Source organism: Nothoprocta perdicaria, unplaced genomic scaffold (genome assembly GCF_003342845.1).
Source record: "Nothoprocta perdicaria isolate Ctin4 unplaced genomic scaffold, notPer1 scaffold_40, whole genome shotgun sequence".
Lineage (NCBI taxonomy): Eukaryota > Metazoa > Chordata > Aves > Tinamiformes > Tinamidae > Nothoprocta > Nothoprocta perdicaria.
In genome coordinates, this window is record NW_020455644.1 from 1,540,774 (window position 1) to 1,561,474 (window position 20,701).

The 20,701-nt window shown below is 35.6% G+C and overlaps 1 protein-coding gene across 1 annotated transcript in view; it reads right to left on the reverse strand.

Annotated features, from left to right (window-relative positions):
* Positions 1 to 20,701, reverse strand: part of NEK10 (NIMA related kinase 10) — a 79,978-nt gene that overhangs the window by 13,107 nt on the left and 46,170 nt on the right. Inside the window, exons 26-31 of the mRNA XM_026045563.1 lie at positions 18,676 to 18,889; positions 12,499 to 12,685; positions 12,326 to 12,412; positions 6,666 to 6,714; positions 4,594 to 4,628; positions 1,741 to 1,841 (exon numbers count right to left, since the gene is read on the reverse strand). Coding sequence (XP_025901348.1) covers positions 1,741 to 1,841; positions 4,594 to 4,628; positions 6,666 to 6,714; positions 12,326 to 12,412; positions 12,499 to 12,685; positions 18,676 to 18,889 — 673 coding nt within the window. The remainder of the gene's footprint in view (positions 1 to 1,740; positions 1,842 to 4,593; positions 4,629 to 6,665; positions 6,715 to 12,325; positions 12,413 to 12,498; positions 12,686 to 18,675; positions 18,890 to 20,701) is intronic.

Genomic DNA, 20,701 nt, shown 5'->3' on the forward strand with positions numbered 1-20,701 from the left:
TCCTCATGCCCTATATGCATGTTGCAAGCAAACGTTGCATGTTCTTAACCCCAGGAAAGGCCTGGCAGATAGTCTCTAGACTATGTGCCACAACAACGAACTTTGTATGTTCTAGTGACCTATTGGGACACTCTGAAGCGCAGGTGGCAAAGGACAGGTCCCCTGCCTGAGAAATTCAGATTTGCCTTATGCACCAGTGTTCAATTTTAGCTTGTGTTTTAATGTATTAAAAAAAAAAAAAAAAANAAAAAAAAAAGGCAAGACCAAGGATTTCCATAATGCTTTTTTAAAAGCTTTCTTTTACATTGTATTCCATAGATTCGGCTGCCTCTTGTTTCCATGGCAACTGGATTGGAAAGGCTGCTGAGAGCCAGACCTAACAGTTACGAGTTCTCCCCGCAAAACTTCAGTTTAGAATTGTGAGCTAAAATATGTAATWGAGAGCTTTAGAAAGAAGCTGGCTTATTTTAAAAGAATTTTCCACCTTGAATCTGTAAGATTATAAACAAGTGTAAGAGAAGCAAATAGCACACAGCAAAGAATCACAGTTACGGATCCTGCCTCCTCCGCCTTCCCTTTCTGAAACCAACCCTCACATCAAAGTTGTTACAATTGCTTAAACAGCCAAGTTAGGGTTAGTCTTTGAGTTGTTTTTCGTTCTTAGGGTGTCTGTGTTAAGATAACACAAACATTGTAGACGCATAATAAAAACCTGTTTCATTTGTGGCAACAGGCACTGCAACTATTCTGACAATTAAATTACCTTTTTTTACTAGTATTTTAATAGACTAAAACCATTTACATTGAAGTTTAAACCATCGGTTTTAATTTAAATAATGTTTTTTTCTTCTTTGTTCCTGATCATTTATTTCCTGTATTACCTGTTTGGATAAGTTTGACAGTTCCAAAAACATTTAAACAACACATGGCAGCTAGACCCAAGCTCAGTTGTGCTAACCTATTTTAAAAGAAATGATACAAATGAGGCTTAGCAATCAGAAAGCCCCTGTGATGATAAGTATCATTTGCCAAGTATAAACTGTTCATTTTGGAAGGTAAAAAGATGTTTTGCTAAAAACAGTAAATTTTGAGAGCAACAATGCGAGCTATCATCCTGGAGAGCAAAAGCTCTTTCGCTACATTTTCAGTTGCGAGTTCAATTTGGATCTGTATCAGTTCCATTTTTACTTTAGCATTTAATATGAAATAACTTTAATTATCTTTCATTATGAAACATTTTAAAAACAGGCATAAGTCTGAAAAACACCAGTACTGAAGTTTGGAAACACACTAACACACTCAGGATTTGAACTATTGCACTTAAAATCCTATGAAATTACTAGTACTTATTAATTATATAAAATTTTACATAGAAATTATTATTACAGAGGAAAGCATTTTATGAGATTTCTACATAATAAGTCACTTAAAATATTCATATTACTAGCATGACAGAACGTTGTAAAAATAAGTTACTATGCAATTCATTTTTTTTAGATAAGCAAATRGATTTTTTTCATGAGCTTTTTTTTCCATATTATTGCCATCCTCCACATACTAATAATTCAAGGTTAGTCTGCATTTAAATGAAATATTTTTAAAACATCCTGCCATCTGTAAAAATGTCAAGTTCTGTTGTTTTTAAAGAAGAGTGACTAAATTAGCAGCACTTCGCAGTACCGTCATTTTGACAACAGCAAACAGCTAAGAGAGAATGTCAGAAGCAACAGCAATGCATACTTGAGTGATGAAGATAATCTTGTGGAGCTGAATAAGAATCTGCTGAACAGGGTCACTGATCTGACGCACCTTCCTTTGTGACACAGCAATTCCTGACGATGCTGTAGACGACAACACTAAAATCAGGAGAGCTCATTTTGTTGCCTGTTTGTGTTAGTAACAGCTACTGTTTACAAACTGTAGATGAATATATTGAATTTTAATGCATGACTTGTTTTTCCAATAGTGTTGGGAACAAAAAAAAAGAATAACCTGGAAACTTAAAAAGATTAGGTAGTGTAATTAATGTCTTTCAAAAGAAAGTATCTGTCCCAAGTTCTGTACGCTAACTTTCTCTATCAGAAAGAGAAGAAGCATTGATGTTCCTTGCTAATAATACATTTTCCACACTTATTCATATGTAAAACTGAAGATACTATAGATATGGTAGAAAACTAAAGATAGGATAAACCAATTTTTGTCCACACATATRATAATTTTTAATATTTTAAGCAAGAAATGGGAATTACAATACAATGTCTTATGTGGACAATCTAGAAAACCTTTTTATCAAAATATCCTTTCACTTGCCTTTAGTAACATTTTTTTAGTAACTTTTTTTCCTACTATCTACCAACAAGAAGCTTGAGAGAAAGTCCAAGATTTCTGCCATGGAAAATTTAGGATTTGTGCCTTTTGTGAGAAAATCTCCCCTACCASAGATCATATCTAAAGAATGAGAATGAAATGTATTAATGGAAGATATGCAAAGACCCACCATAAGCATTCTCTATGATCGGAACAAAATCACTGTAAAGTGCATTAAGTGGTATTTTTAATGCTTAAAATGAAAAATCAACACTAAGCAAAGTAATGCTGTGGAAAATACACACATACTCTTCTGTGTGTTCTCATCCCCCACAASGAAAGAATAGAGGCAACTGCTCTTTATTACAGACTGTACTTTGCTTTCACTTGTAAACTCCATAAAAGAAGTACTGTGCTGATCTATGAATATAAAGGACCAGCTGGTTTTAAAAATTTTAAATGCAAAGCTAGTTAGATAATGATAGAAAAATGCATGAGGTTAAGCAAACCACAGATATGAACATCAATCCAATTACCACATATATACGCAGGTAATGAGCTATGCACATTACATATACAGTACATATAATGAAATTTTTATGCACCTCACGGCATATAAATTTAGCCTGTTTCAAGAAAAATGAAAGACTTGGCAAATACAGAAATTGCATGTTTTGTCAGGCTTGAAAAAATATTCTCTCTGACAATAAAATTCCAGATATAGCAATTTTCTAAGCATTATCATTTCAAGTAGACTTGTACACTAGACAGCTTAGAAGAGAACCATTCATCGACAAGGATGAGATGAAGAAGTTGGAGAACTGACAATAAGGAAATACAGSTGCCTTGAGAAAATAATGTTCCTGTGAGATATTTCTATTTTTTTCTAAAACAGATACTCAAAGTAATTTTTCATTTTTTGTAGCACTGCATTTGAACATTTCCTTTAGCTATTGTTTAACAACAMACAAATGCAGGTACCCACCTAAACTGCCATTCTAGTGCTTAGCCATATAATTGTGTAAACAAAGGTGAACTTTGCTAACAAGCATCAGTCATATCCGTATTAGAATGACATTGCATTTTGTACTACAAACTCTAAAGTAAAAAACAGTCCGTTTGGAATTGAAAGAAAAAATAATACATTATGATTTTGGAATTAAAAATATTGCAGTATATCAGCACTTTGGCTACTTCATTTAATTTTTGCTGATTTTATTTAGGTAAGTGTGAAAGACAGCAGGATAATGATAATAATTATCATAACAAGGAGCAAAAAAAAGCTGATTTTTTGTATTTCATTTTGTGAAAACTGTAAGTAAATGTAAATCTAAATCTTTTCCTCTGAAGCTAGAATATTATTTTCTATCTAGCAAATCCATGCATAGAATGTATATTCTTCATTAATAAAAGCACTGCAAAGGAAGTCATGCATGAATAAAAGCTATACTTTTCTTTCAGCATAATAAATTTAATGCCACAATGGTTATAGTCTTTTCATACTGCTTTGTGTAAAAAAGAAATAAAAGAAAATATAGCAGTTAAATGAAAATATTTAGTTCTTGGTATGCAAGTGTATCTTCGCATGATAATCAATGTTGAAAGTGCAAGTATATTTCCTCTGTAGAGCTACTGTCTAGGACCTGCCATAAACCTCCATTTAATCCAAGATACGATCTTAGTCAACAAGACAAGTCATATACACTGTCAGTCCCAGAGACTAAATATGAACTTATCAGCAGATTGCCACTACCAAACAGTTATCACTGAAGAACACTGGGTAACAAAATTATTTTTCCAATGGGAGCATTAAGCCTGGAAGCTAGATCCATGTATTGAACTTCAGCTAGCAATCCTGTATCTCTCTTTAATTCATTCATCTCTAAGTTATTTTTTACAGGCTCATTTAGATCCATATTTTAAAATTTCTTCAGTAACAACATAAAGATTGTAAAGTCTTACGTGCACATTTACATCCATTTTCTTTCTTTCTCTTTTTTTTTTTTTTTTCTTAAGTGATCTGGTAACAAGAATGAAAATTCCTCTGAGAAGCAAAGGAAACGCAAACACCAAAATTAATTGGCCTCCAACAGAACTAGCATTCTGTCCTGCATTTTATCCTGTTGAATTTCCCCACTGACATCCTTAACAGGAGGTAGACTTGTTACAGACTTATACAGAGCTGTATCTTTTTAGACAATACCATTATTTTTCAGATTGTGAAAATGAGGTGGAAGGCTATGTTTATTTTCAATTAAAGTTTGATTGTTGAAACCGCAAAATTACCTGGCCGTCTTGATCCCAGGCCTCCAATGTAGTCTCTATTAAAAGAAACAAAAACAGGTAACAGTCATTTTAACTGTACTTTGGCTTTGAAGACAGTAGCAGTAGTAAATTTTCCTTAACTCCTTCTCAACCATTGCTGATGGTTGAGTGAGGGACAGAGATGTGCTGACTTCCACACTCGAGCACTAGGAGGCTGCTGTTATTAAKTCAGGTCTGTGGCTGGAAAGTTGCAGACTGGATGGTGACATGTCGAGAAGAAATTCAAAAGAAAAAATAAAAGACTTGGTTTTAAAGGGCCAGAAAAAGTTTCAATAGTAGAAGCAGAAGGGGACATACAGAAACTGGCAGGATTGAAGGTATGGCTATAGAAATGTTTCTTGCAGAAGGGTCCTGAATGGGCATTTCAAAGGCGAGGATGCATTTCTCAAAGGCAGAGAAGATTCTGCATCCATGATAGATAGCCCTGTGAACCTGAGCAAAAGTTTTAAGTGCATATTGATAGAAAAGGCTATGGTATCTTAAGAGATACCATACAAGATTGAGAAAGAGATGGTATCTTACTTTGCACAATAAGGAATAAATGTATGCTTAAATCAAAAGATATTTCACCTAACTGAAGGACTGAGTAGTAAAACCAGGAAATTCTGCAATATTTTTCCTATACAACTAAAACTTTTCAATAGAATACCCTGCATTTCGTAAGTTGCCAGGTAGGCAAAAAAAAAAAAAAAAAAAAAAAAAAAAAAGTCTGCCACAGTTAGACATATCCTGGCTGCAAGGTCTTAGATATGCACGTATATGTGAATGCTCAGATCTCAAGGTGGTCAAGGTGGGTATTATCTTCTACAATGATAAAAACAGGAAGCAATGGTTGAGACTTCAGGTACTGGCAATTATGACTTGCAGTTGTGTAGAAGCCAAATGTACTGTCACACAGCCATACAGAGATCTTAGACAGAAACGTCAAAATTAAACATGGACAGAAGACAACACATTTGGTCTATAGAGCTAAAATCGTTATTTTAATCAAAGGTAGATGAATATGTACATGTGAAACTTTGATAAAAAAGAATATAGAAGAGAATTAGTAATAAAGCTACACACAACATCCAGAGGAAATTAGAAGGACAGATAAAAAAATATCCTTCAAAAAAGMTGTTTAAGAATAGTTTCTTAAGAAGGAGAATCAAGGCAAGTCAAAAGACACCATGACTTCAAGATGAAGAAAATGCTAATGGTAAAGAGCAGATCAAGAAAATGAAGCACTATGACTTGGAAGAGTTCATTTGAAAGTTCAGCTGTTTCAGGTATACTCCTTGCAAAAACCTAAATCAAAACAAAGTCTACAGAGGAAATGAATTAGGGCAGTTAATATAAGTAATTGAGTTACAGGAGAGAAGAAAGAAAAAAAAATCTGAAGATAGATGAAACCCAGGGCAATTTTTCTTTTTTTTGCGGATAAGAAAACCAGGAATGAAGATATGAACAGAAGAGAGCGCCTATGAATAAGAGTGAGGCCAAAGACAGAAAAAGTAATGGGTAGTAAAAAATGTGTTAGATGCACATCTGAGTTAATGACAGAAGAAAAAGGAAAGCACTTGAGAAAGAGAATGCGGATGATGATGTCATAATTTCTGTTTTGTTTCCTTTTTTTGAGAAAATGAGCAGGGCTTCAGAATTCCCAAAACAGGTATCTAAGTTTACATAGGAGGTTTAGAGCAGTTCAAAGAGATATTATTTTACATTATCAAATATACAAAGCTATTTTTCTATGGAAAAATAACTGACTACAATTACAAAAATAGAATTATCTTACYAACTTACGTAACAGGATTCGCTTTTAAAACTGTATCATTTTGACAGTAATCTTTAAATKATGTGCATAAAGCTTTTGCACGAAGGCATTCTCAAAGAATATTCCCACAGGCTGAGGCAAAATAAATTTGTAAAGAAAAGTAAGGAAATTCCACAAGTGTTTCATGCAGGCAGTCTTGCAACTGTTCCCTCTACAGAAATTGATCATATTGATGGCAATTTACGAAATCTATATTAAAATCAGAGATCATACRTACCTAATCTGATGTTGTCTTTCAGAAGCACTACAACTTGGTTTAATTATGCCTGAAACAAAGGTACAAATGTTATAAATTTCTACATTAAAAATATGACATATATATAAAATATACTCACATTCTGTAATCTCAATTTCCCAGATATTTTGCCAAAATAACTTTTGAAAAGGAGCAGTAAATATAAACTTCCAGACATGAGCACTCCAAAAGCACATTTGAAAGTGGAGTTGCTTTCTAATACGTTGATGATCGGCTTGCATCTTAATTGAAGTCTCAACCACGCCTGGAGTTTTATTATTTCTTTCCGAATACCACAGAAACTAACATAACATGCTGAACTTATGTCCACAGAAGATGTATATGGGCTAGCACTGAAATAAATACTTCAGTTACTGCTACCAATGTAATCACAACAACATCCTCAGATGGATAAAAAGTTCACACAGAAGACTTTTGCTGTYTGGTCTAAACTCTGCTGTGTCAAAGCTTTACTGTCATCCTTTGAATTAGCTAGTTTTTTTTAAGCAGCCACATATTTAATCTCACTGATTTTAAGACCTAAAAGATAGATGTAGGACCACTTCCAGTCAACAATAAAACTAAACTTAAGCATTTATTATGTTTATTGCATAGTGCCACAAAATGTAAAGAAGGAGTGGTAAAAATTTGAAGAGGAGCGCCATTAAATATTCCCATAAAACAATTCCTTTATCAGCAATTTTGCCTTATGTATGAGATGGTATCTTACTTTGCACAATAAGGAATAAATGTATGCTTAAATCAAAAGATATTTAACCTAACTGAAGGACTGAGTAGTAAAACCAGGAAATTCTGCAATAWTTTTCCTATACAACAAAAACTTTTCAATAGAATACCCCGCATCTCTCTCTGCATAAGCTGTTCCTTAGGAACAGCTGTTCTTAGCTGTTCCTAAGATCTGATGCACCTAATCACTCAAAAACTAGCAGGGAAAAAAATTATATGTCAAACTCTCCCTAATTCTCCCACTGTTGGTATAATASTTACAATAGTCCTAAAGCAACAGTAGAGGAATTTCAGAGATGGTCCAGCCTTCAGAAATGAATATTTTTTGAAGAATGTTAAATCTTTGCTTTGTGTTCAAACACACTTTTAATGCACTGAAATATAGTACTGCTATTTTTCCCTACTTTTTAGAGATTTKCTGATTTGAATGAAAGGATTCTGAAGGAGGAAGGCAACAGCCGCATTAAAGCCACATAGAAATCTAAAGGAAATGACAGACCTTTTATTTAAGCCCAACCTGCCAGGGGAAAGAGAAAGAGGGGGAGAAGGAGGAAAAGAGAGTAAAGGACCAAGACAAAGAGAGAAAGAGCACAGGAAAGGGAGATCACAAAGACATAAGGCTTCCATACTTTAATCTTCACTTTCAATCCACACTTCAACAAGTCTTTCATTTATAGAATAACACGTAAGCTAATCTCTTATACAAGTACATACTTCAAACAACTTTAACACTCGGGGGACACTTAGTATCCACYGTCTATAAAGCAAAGAAGCAATTTGTAAAGAAAAATTATGATTGTGTTTACCCAAGTAAGAAATACTTGACCTGCAGAGGATGCAGGCACAAATGCTACTATATAGAGTAAAAGCTCTGGCTGAACCTCAATCACGTTACTTGGGATAAGAATTTTGAGCTGAGGCACTCTGATATAACCACATTTGATCTGCAAATCTGCTTGCTTATGAGTATATTTGTAACTGCATAATATTTCACACCAAAGAGTCTGCCTCACCAGTCACTGTACATAGCAGATGTGTAATAAGGGTTATTCTCTGACTCATACACCAAGATTAGGAAAATACTTATTAATTAAAAAAAAAAAAGAGACAGAGCTTCATTAAACAATGGCCAACATCCTTTAGCTCTCTTTTTAAAGCTTAATATTATGTTAGAGACCCACTGAGCACTACAATTGACACAGAAGTCTCTTTATGCTGGACATTGTGAAAATGCATTGTAATAATTTCTTTAATAACTTAGTATGAGTAGATTCAGACATCTAAAAATCTTTGTTGGAAACAAAACATACACAAATACATTGAACACTCATGACATTAGCTATAGTCAGCCCAGTGTCTTATCTGGACTACATTTCATTTTACCACGGTTACTCCTTTGATATAGATGGGAAGGACAAAGCAATCTATGCTTCTTTTAAATGTCATGCTAGTGGCAATTTCCCAGTTCGACATAATCTCATGGAAAATCAAGTATGGGTGATCTGTGTCTTTTTGGTTGTGTGCYCTGTCCTGTTGGAGAGCGAGGACCAAAGCTAAAGCTTTTGATTCTCATGCCACTCCCCTGCTCTGAATATCCATATGAGGATTCTACAAGGACATTTAAAAAGCTGAATTAAGCATCAGGATTTTTTTTATGATTACTACTTTGGTCTTCAATAGCTGATGTAATTAAATAAATTCTAGAGCTTTAACATTGCAACATGCATTGACATCAGTGCAAATCAAACAAATTCATTCTAAAATACAGTTTAGTATTTTTTCATGCAGGCATCAAGTCATCTACCTATGTATGTTCACACCATGTAATTTTAAGAAAGGAGGTTTTAACATGACATGAGTTCAGAAGAACTTGGCAAGATGGATAGTTTTGCTGTGGCTTTGACTTCAGTGAATCTAAAAAAACTCTGTAAACCATTGAGAGGAAAATTGAATGAAGATTTCCTATTAACAGAAAACTTAAAGCAATGTTCCTGAGTGAAACAATGGCAGTGATTATTTTGTTGTTGTTTTGATTTTTTTTTTTTTTTTTTTTTTTTTTTTTTTTTTTGAATTATGGCTCAAAGATCTTGTGAGGAGAAAGGTCAAATGGCCTTTATTTATATGAAATGCACGTGGTAAACTGCCCTTTAAATCACTGTGAACTAGAATGGACAGCACCAAACACGTTAATAAAGCTGGTTTGCAGAATAAACAAGATTTAGTTCTTTGCTCATTAGCAATGACCACATGGGCAGCGAAGGAAATTGCAGCGACAGAAATAAGCACAGTTTAAGCTTAAGTCCTGCAGTATACTGGAAAGTCAGATCTTAGTAGATTTTATTCTAGCAGAACTCCTCAACAATCAAAGCCTATAAAAACAGAGATCTCAAAAAGCCAGCTGCCACAGTAACCTTCTGTCCCCATTAGACCCAAGGTCTCAGGAGAAACCTAGATCTTAGACAAAGGCAGTCTTTGAGAACCAAGTTAGCAAAAAACTTTAAGATCACTAAAATTCTCCACAGGCAGCTCTTGTGCACATAATGGGCTTCTTGAGGCAATAATCATATTGAACAAATTTCTTAAGCATTTCCCTAGCAATCTAGGGAACCATATGTAGCAGATGCAAGAAGCTCTTTCCCTTAAGACTTACCAAACCAAGTCTTACTTAAAGAAGAAGTATTCTCAGATCATCAAACCTGCCACAGAATACCACATTCTGAATGCAAGCTGAATTTGCAAGAGAAAAGGTAGCTGTCTGCAATTAAATGTAAATTTCTGAATGAAATGATGCGCTCTGCAGAGCAGACACTGCAGTATCTCACAGCACAGCAAGTGACCATCTCCACAGCACAGGAGGTAATTTGTCATGTTGATGACATGAAGGAAAAATTGTTCTTAAACTTCTTCCTTTCTCTCATATTACTTTCTGTCCCTGGTTCTGACTTTAATGCTTAGGGGATAATAAAATTGTTAAGCCCTGCAAATGACAGGTCAAAATCCATCTGCTTCCTTTTTTTTCTCCTTGTACAAGCATTAACTGTGGCAGTTACTTCTAGCAGAGAGGCTCTTAATTAGTATCAGTGCAGATACCACATGTAGAACTTTGCTCCTGTGGGATTAATAAAGTCTAGAGTATTTAAAATTCTAAGCAAGATAATTTCAATTTGCATGAACATCTACCCTAAATCTACATATGCTGCATTTGGCAGTTGTTAAAAGAGTTGGTCTTGAAGAACCGTATTGGCTAGATTAAGAACCATATGCCTCTTCTTAAAAGAGAAATAGAAAGCATGGAACAAGTAAAATCATTAAGAATATTATGCCAATTAGTGGACTATAATCAAGCTAACCTCTAACACACTGTCACTTACCTGCATAACAGTTTCTGTGCCATTAAACAAGTGTCACACACCTTTTATCACAAAATAACAACTTTATTAGATTCAAATATATTTTTCCACACTATTTTCTTTGAAAGGGATATTGTGATGGCAGCACAAGTAGACAAGCCCTTTTAAAACCCTGATCAAGACAATTGTAACTTAAACTCAAATTTTCATATTAGTTGTTTCCAAGATAATGAGATGAAAACTGATCATATTTTCCCTGTCATGCTGACCTGTTCAACAAAACCATGACTGACMCCTCCTACAGAGTTAGTCATTTATCAGCAATGGAGCATAACCCAAGCAATACCTAAGAAACCCTGATTTCATAGTAATTTTTTAAAAATTTATCTTTTTCCCTTAAAAGAAGAAAAATTTGTTAACATTAATTACAACTAATATGGAGCATTAACTCCACCATTTAGTGGAAACTAAGTGTCATCTATGAATGCATGGCTCTACAATTATTTCTTCTGGAAAAGCAACACAGCTGCTAAACTGTTTGCCAGGAGGAAAATGTGCAACCACTTCTGGAAATTGATTAAAGTAACCGATCAAGTTCATGGGATTAATAGGAACTGCTTAGATCTTTCTAGTTACAGCATTTTATTAAATCAATAGAAATGTGGAAAAAAGCTATTAGCTATTTAACTATATTTAAATATTAGATGATTTTTATTGATGTCCAAATCTTAACAAAGAAAAATGAACAGCAAAGAAATGATTACCAAGAATGCTTTTGGGTGAGAAAGTATTTTCCTTGTCTTTGTATGATGCTGAGCTAGCACCATATTTAATTCCTGGAGGACATGAAATGCGCTCTTCTTTAAAATATATACCAAACCASATCAGCCCCTCTGATGGCTGCTGATCCACGAGAGTTTTTCTGTGTAATCTCTTCCCTGTACCTGACTTTGTTGCCTTGTTTAGCCTTCTCCTGTCACTCTCTCAGCACTTTACAAGAAAAGCTCCGTAATAATTGAGGGCTGGCTAGACCCAGGCCCTCCGGCCTTCCTAATGGAAAGCTATCCAGTTACAATTAGTAGAAGATATTAATGGACTTTAAGGAGAAATACTGAATCATTTATTTGCCCTGTGCTAACGGCTAGACAGTTCAATTAAAACTAGTCATATTTCCTTGTTACTTGGACCAAAATTTGCCATAAATGCAGATAGCAAATAGCAATGCAAATAGATAAAACTGCTATTTCTTGTTTTTTGAGGCTTGGGATCTTSTAACACTAAGATTTGCTGACAGTTACAGTCCTTCACCTTTGAAAAAGACTGCATGCTTTCAAAAGCATTCACAAATCATCTGTCAGAACTTAATGGGAGGAATAGAAGTCTCAAATTTTATTTGGCTCCAATATCAGTCTTTTTCTAACAGGGAATGCCGTTAGCTTCTCTTCTAATCAGAAAGACATCCCCAGTTAAAGAAAACTAAAASAACTGTGCCTCGATGGTACCAGGCAGTAACCACTGAACTCCTTCACTTTTAAGAAAACTTACCAAGAWCAGACTCTTTCACAGGACTTGTACTGGAACTGCTTGAGTTGTCTAATATATCCAGCTCATCATCGAGTTCAGAGAACACATCTGCATACAAAAATCAAGCAAAGRAACTTTTAATCCAACTCTGAGTGCATAAAAGTACTCTTGATGCTTCTTTTGCTAATGACTACCTTTTTCAGAGTTGTCTAAAGTGTTGYTATCCTCTGTCAGGACTTCTCTGTATGTTCTGCCTTCAACTTTTCCACACAGAGATTGACAACCTCCAGACGGGATGTCAGCGTTTTCTGAGCATTCATGTTTGCAACTTGTTGTTCCACTGCTGCTGCTGCTATGAAGACTCAGCTTCTCATGATGTCCCTGACAACAAAAAAAAAAAAAAACCAAACAAAAAATGGGGTTATCCAGTATTCATTAGATAATCTACAAATGAAAGATTCATTTGTATAYACACGCACGTAAACCTGGAGGCATCAACTTTTAATTCCCAATTAACTGTTTGTATCAGGTCCAGCAAATGATTCTAAATTTAGAGCAAAAACTTTCCAATATTTATTTAAACAAATTATTTCTAGTTTTCATGTAAAAAGTACAATACGTGCTGAAAAAGAAAATAAATTAAAAAAGAAAAAGAAAGAAAAAGAGAAAGAAAAAAGGAACAAAAAAAAAAAAGAAAAAAAAATGAGAGAGGAAAAAAAAAAGGTGGGGACAAAAAAGTGCCACACCAGAAAGGAATGGCAAGCAACACAAAAATTAAAGACTGGACAAAGATGTAATTAACAGCTGACAAGAGTTCTGCACAACACAAAGCCTGCACAACAATCGWTATGTCAATAAGATATGAAGCAGGCTCAATATGTGATGCTAGAGAGATTCCCTGAGCTAAACTGACCGCATGCTGACTGGCACTATCAAAACACAGATAAATAAATGAAACATGGAATATAAATTATTTGGTTGTCTCAAGGCTCTCATTAAAGTGCTGAATCGCCTCTGCAGCAAGTTGCTCTTATTGAGCATAAAATTCTGCCTCTCCTGCTATCACTGTCTATAGCTTTTCTAGAAAGAATAAAGATCACTGATCCCTGTTATGCCTCTATTCTAATGCAATGTATTTTGAAGGCAGACTGKTTTTATGATCTCTTTATATATTGTTCCAAATCATTTCATATTATTGCTGTTGCGCGTAAATAAATTCATTTTTCATTCTACTGTATCTTGTCAAAGTGAAGTCTGATAAAAGTGAACAGAAGATAAATCATGCAGACATAATAGATTAATGTTAAAATAATTTCAGAGGATAATTTGTTCCAAAATCCTTATACTCTTTTAGCAAACATGTTGAAGACTATTCAGCCTGCAACTAAGCCCAAGTCTTCCTCAGTCCCAATACTGGGCAGAGATGTTAAAACAGCAGTGGTTGCAGTGTAGCACAGTGTGGCAAGCTCTATGGGCATCTTGTATGGGCATCTATGCACCAGTTAATACACAGCTATTGACGATAAGCAAAGCAAAGCAAGAGTAGAATCAAAATGTACTGCCATAAAATAAAAGTTTGTCTTTTGGAAGAGGCTGGAGTGTGAGTTCAAAGCCATTTCTGCCCAATTTTGGATTGGGAGCAGTAGGACATATAAAGAATACTGTTTTGTGACCAGAGAGTGGAGAATGTGTTCTCCAACACCTTAACACAACACTTTCCATMGACAGGAAGACATATCCATAGACTTTGAATAAATATATTAAACAGTGAGGTATGGAAATCATGGAAAACATTTCCAACATTTMAACATGAGTTAGATGGATATAACTGATTGATTTAAATTGAGCTCCTAACTGACTCTGGAGTCCACTACTTCACAAGTCTTGTGTCTGGACTTGTGTCCAGAAAAGTTTGTTTTGTTATAATGAGTCTCAGTTTCCCCATGGGCAGACTGTTTACCACCTCTGATAAAACAAAGTCTACCTTCTAGTGTAAATAAAAGAAATCCARGAGAAACAAGTCCCTGTGCAAGAATCTTCTCATAAAGATCCAATTAAACTTTTGTTTACCTGATTTCATCTTTATGATAGAGCAAAGGCATCTGTGGAAACATAAATACCTGTGTTGCAACTGAAAAGCAAAGCCTCTAAGAGCTGAGATGTTTCATCTATATCCCATGCACTTTCACTATCTCTGTTTCCACTGCTCATCATTATCACTGTCAAATCAGATGTACTGTATTTTTAGACAAGTGAAATCTGTACTAGAAATTGGTCTTTTCCATTTCCATCAAGAACTTAAATCTTCTACAAATCAAAACACTATTTTTAATTAAAATACAGATACTTAGTTAAGGTCTATTTTGCCACATTTCAGTCCAAATAAATTAATTTTTCTCTAAGAAATACAGAGCTCTATAATAGTATTCAGGAAAAAAAGAAATTTTAATTAAACTTCTTTATTAAAGACAAGTAAATGCAGTGTTACACTAATCAAAATTTAGATATCCCCTTGTTCATCAAAAGGGATGAAGTGGAGGAAGGGATGTATTCATACATCCATCTGTTATTTCCTGGAATATTTCATCCATAATATGGTGCATAATGCTGTGTCAGGCATACAAAGCTGGACCAACATTTTCTGAAAGCATCAGACTCATTGCAACTACAGTATATCACACAGTGCATAAATGTGCTATGGATATGCCCAGGATTTTCAGTTYTCAGGTCTCCTCAGAGTTTTCCAGATAATATATTTGAATGTAAAAACAAGCAAACAAAAARGAGGTCTTCAGACATGTGATAGCTGAAAGTAAAGAGTTTTTCTTCTACATGGATTTCAAACTGTTCCTTGACTTGGGGTAGTCTGTCTGGGGAGAGCACAGAACTGCACAAACTATTTCAAGTCTGGTCAGGCTCTTCACTTTAGACACMCTCCTGCATGAAGATACTGCTTCTATCACCATTTTACCTTATCTACCTCCGCATAACAGGGAACTGCACCTGAATATTTAAATATAAAATGTGGATTTAAATATAAAATGTGAATTCAGGGGACAATATTAATATAAAGAATGAAAATAAGCTTAACTTCCTAAAGAACTGAACASTATAAAATCCTGCTACATGGAAAGAATGGGATAGAGCAGGTGTGCCAAATGCACAAATTAGCCTTCGGGGAGATACAGAGGCTACTCTCAGAGACTAGTTTAAAAGTGGGCAGACATGGCAGACTACCTATRTGATCAGAATAGTAGCAGGTACAAAGAGCTCAGATTTTGTTACATATTTTTACATATAGATTCTGATATAAAGTTTATGATTTCCTATCCCACATTCAAAGCATGTAGCTGATCTTGGTATTCATCACACTATATTGTTCTAGAGGGGAACTGAATATTTTGAAGGAAAACATAATTTGCAGTACAAACTCAAGGTGTGTTTTTGGTATATTGATACTGTAAGTTAAAAAAAACAGGCATTCTGAAAAAGGTTTTCCTAGTTATATGACAAGAATTATGTGAAAATACTTGCTTCTCAAAGGCTTCTAAGTATTAATCCTAAGGTGAAAAGCCTCAGGACATATGCAGTAAGTGAAAAAAAAAAAAAAGGATGATCATGGAATCATGCAATCAAATATCTATTTCGACGGTAGTAAAAGTGACTTATTTCGAGTTTTTTGTACAAAGCCAAAATAATGTCTATACTTTTCAAATCTAGATACCTGAAGCAAAGCAATGGAATCCATACAAAGTTGCCCAATCAAATCTTTAAAGGAAATACTAAAAATATATTTTGACTTTTAGCTAAAACAACTACTGTTTTAGGACTCAGATTTGGCTTAAAACCCAGAATGCCAATGGTCTTGTTGGTGACCTGGCACAAACTACCTTTTCTCTCTTCACCATTTTCCRTTCACAGCATGAAAATACAATATTGATTACCTTGAAATGAAAGGTACTATGGATGAAGTACAATTATTACTGTGTGCCCTAAGCACTCTATGATATGTCAGCAAACTAACTTTCAGGACACCACTGCTATTAAACACCATGCTTACATTTCTTTCTGTTCTCATTTGGAAAAAAAAAAAAAAAAAAAAAAAAGCAATTCCTATGGAAAGCAATGGAGGATAACAATTTAGGAAAGGAGGTGACACCAATTATTTTTACTAGGATTATTCTCAAGAATAGATACTATGCTATACTTGCCAGGTGATATAACAACATTTTCCTGATATTTCCTGATACTATCTTGTCCTTCAGGTTGCCAGTTCATCATTACCTGTTTACAAAGCAGACTCCACTCTGGCTCCAAAAGATCTATGCCACATAGTTCGGTAAACCTGGACAGAAGGTGCGCTCTTTATTTGAGCAACATTCACAACATGACAACATGACACAGCTGGGATGAAAAAGATGACCTCGGCACATCTCAGTAGAGAGAAAATGAAGTATAAGATAAGTAGCTTCAACGGAACTTTGAGCTACATGGCAGAAATGCTGAGTTTTCTGACACTGTGGAAAAATGACAAATTACCTGGCTTTGGAATCACTGAGGCCGTGACTAAGATGAATGAGGTTGTCCACACCTCATAGAGTTTTCATTTCAAGAACAGCTGCTTGAAATTCTTAATATTTGTAGTCAGAATATTGGGGGGGGAGTTTCTTCAAAAGTTAAAACTTTTCAGGAGTAGTTGGTCTTTTTATTAGAAAACCTTCAACTTCATAAATCTTTCCTGCAATGCTAAGAAAGAGACCTTCTATTTGTAAGCTCCTCCTATTTGCAAATCCTGCAGTACTCTCTTGAAATCTGGGACATCCTAACCTGATTTCTTATTCTATCAGATTTACAGCAAGAACACGCAATCAGGTCTCTCAATTCTCCACACAGAGTCATATTCCTTCAACTTCAGTGGTATCCTGGATCTTTCTCAGACCTTCTTTTTGAACCTGTTTCATTCTACATGCATAATAAAATATCTGTTGGAGTTGAACCAGAATTACAGTATTTCTTCCTTCGGAAGATTAGCTATTATTCCATAAATTACAGAGCTATTTTCCTTCTCTTTGCAAAGACTAGTGTATTTTTTAAGTCTTTGTATAAAAGAGAAGTGCTCTAACTTCAAGGTACAACTAATGTATCATAATAAAGGCTATTTAAAGGCTTACAAGGGTTTGGATAGGGCACTCTCTTCTTGAAGAATAACTGCACTGAAATACTAAATCAAGTAGAGCAGCAAAATAAACAGTTCAGTTTTGCACAGTAGGTGTTTTTACAAAATTGATCAGAGTTATGCATGAGAATGACTATATCAAGATATGAAAAATGTTATACAACCAGCTTTCAAGTGTAGGATAAGAAAATTCTAAACATATGTAAAATGGCTTTTGATACTTGTTTATTTAAGCCATAATCCTATCCTATACCTTCCCTCCATTTCAGTACCTCTCATATTTCAAATYACAGTGGTTTACTGATTTTTAGGGGAAGCTGTTCACATCCTTTTTATGAAAAACAGAACAGAATGAAACAGTAATATGTCATCACTGAAAACAGATAATGTTCTTGGACTGCTAGTTTGAAATCCTAAGAAGAAAAGTGATTAATTTCTACACGCCTTGTAGAAGGCATGTGAAGACAAATAAGTAAACTAAAAACTCTGCAAGTTTAAAACTTTTTTTAAAAATTTCCATGGTGTCATAAAAAGAATGACAATCTTTTTCTTACAGGCTGATGCCTTTCTTAGACATATCTTCTCAGAGACAATATAGAAGTTTGCTTTATTATGTAAAATACTGATGTCCTTCATGAGGCGTGTTTGACAGCCTCACAGCCTGAAGCAATAGAAAACATTGTAGTATTTCTGCAGGATGGCATCAGACAGTAAGAAAGCCTTAGCAAATACATTATCAGCATCGCTGCTTTTTATATACCAACCTGTAATTAAAAGTTATATTTGTGTTGGTTCCATTTTCTCAGTGCCACTGCTGGTGAATCAAGACTATCCATTTGTTCCACTCTAGCCAAGTGTACATTCTCCTATTCACTAACCCTTCACAAATGCAATTAGATGTTATCAGAGGATATCAAAATTGCAAGTCTCTCCACAATAATCTCATTTTCCAACATATGATGATACAAATTTTTAAGATAATTGTTATTTTTCCTGCTTGAGTGTGTCTGAAGAGAATGAATGAATACCTAGTTAAAAATAGAGTCTGCATTTGAAATTGTTCTAAGTTCTAATTGTTCTTTTCATTTTGCTTTATTTTCTGCTTTGCTGAACTTTATGTTCCCAGATATGACACAATGTGTAAGGGGAAAAAAAAAAAAGAAAAGGAAAAAAGAAGACAAATACATTCACTTACTTGTGATAAATGGGAAAGCTGATGGTGGTAAGTCATTGCATTTCGATTAGCCTCCATGAAGTACCTCTGGGTGCGTATCCTCTCCCGATCCAGTTTCTTCTCCAGCATGAGATGGGAAGTGGATAAAATATCCAAATATTTCATCATCACCTCAGATATCAGTGAGCTGACCTCCACTATGTCTGGACGTGCTTCTGCATCGGGAGTTAAGCACCTAGAGAAAGAACCATCCTTGGATAAAATGTAATTACTTTTTTTCTAGTAATTTCCTTTTTTGTTGTTTTTTACTCTTTTACTATCACTGCATTCATTCAACGGTGTTCATCAAGTCATGTCAATTAGCACTTGGGACAAAGCAGCAATATGTCAGAGCAACAATTTTAAGTTCTTACAAGGACTCAAAAATTACAAATGGATATACTTTCAGGAATGCACAAATACTTTTATGCAAAAAGACCAATTGATTAACATCTACTGACTTTAGAAACGCTATTGCCAAAGTCGTCATAGTRAGAAATTTATCGAACAGCCTTTTCCCATTCGAGATGACAGTGAGCAGAGGAAGCTAAAGCAAACATCGCAGGTCTCACAGCAGATGCTGAAGCAGATCCACAAAGGGGCCCAGAATCTCAACTCAAGCCTGAATGGGATTGCTCAGCACTGCACGTGTTGGTGCTGACCCACCACAGAGCACAGTGCCCAGCACCAACGTCCCGTCCCATCAGATGCATCAGCAGCTGCTGTGCAGGGCTAAGGCTGCAGTGTGAGACAGCAGCCTCGCCCGTGGCAGCTGAGCTCTTCTCGAGGCTCTGAGCAATTACAGGGGAGCTGAATGCACTGTCAGAAAACACRTACAAGAGACTGTAGCAAAAAGACTTTGCAGCCTCAAGAGCCCAGGAGGACAATTTTCACTACCACAGGGCCCTCTTTGAGGAGCATGGACTACTGATCAGGGACAGAGTCTATCTGATGAAATAGGGCAAGAAAATCATTGTCAAGAAACTTACTAATTTTGTGAGGAAGACATTAAGCTAGGTATACCAAGGGAACGTTAGCAAAATACAAAGAGAARTGGAAGTAAATGGGGTGGTAAGAGGTTGTTTGTGGCACGCTATGTTGGAGGAGGCTATAGTGAAAGTAAAACAAAGTACAACTTGGTTTCTATTTCAAGGGCTTGTGTGTAAATGCACACAGCATGAAAAACAGTAAAAGGAATTAGAAGTCCATGCACAGTTGCAGAGCTGGGTTGTTAGACGTAGTGGGATTTCAATGCTGCGACAGATAGAGTGGTAAGGCAAGAGGCAATAGACACATGCTGGAACATGGCAAAGTCCAAGCAGATGTAAGGATTATTATTTTATCTTGTTTTCTCACCTATTTCACCTAGTTGTCCACAGCCAGCTGAACGTGAGCCAGTGGTGGGCACAGGTAGCCAGGAAGGCCATCAGCATCTGGCTTCTATCAGGGACAGCGCAGCCACCAGGACTACACTGTGTGCTGGCAAGGCCGCACCTCAAATACTGCTCGGTTTTGGGCCCCTCACTACAAGGAGGACATGGAGGGGCTGGAGCGTGTCCAGAGAAGGGTATCAAAGCTGGTGAAGAGGCTGGAGCACAGGCTTTATGAGGAGAGGCTGAGGGAGCTGGGTTATTTAGTCTGGAGGAGACTCAGGGGAGACCTTATCATCTCTACAGCTACCTGAAAGGAGGTTGCAGTGAGGCGGAGGCCAGTCTCTTCTCCAAAATAACTACCGACAGGACAAGAGGAAATGGCCTCAAGCTGCACCAGGGGATGTTCAGGTTAGACATTAGGAAGAATTTTGACATGGAAAGAGTGGTGAAGCGTTGGAACAGGCTGCCCTAGGAYGTCATGGAGTCACCGTCTCTGTCAGCATTCAAGAAATGTGTAGGTAAGGCATTTAGGGACAAGGTTTAACAGGAATAGTGTTAAAGGGTTTACGGTTTGACTCGATGATCTTAAAGGTCTTTTCCAACCATAACGATTCTATGATTCGAAAGTGGTCAAG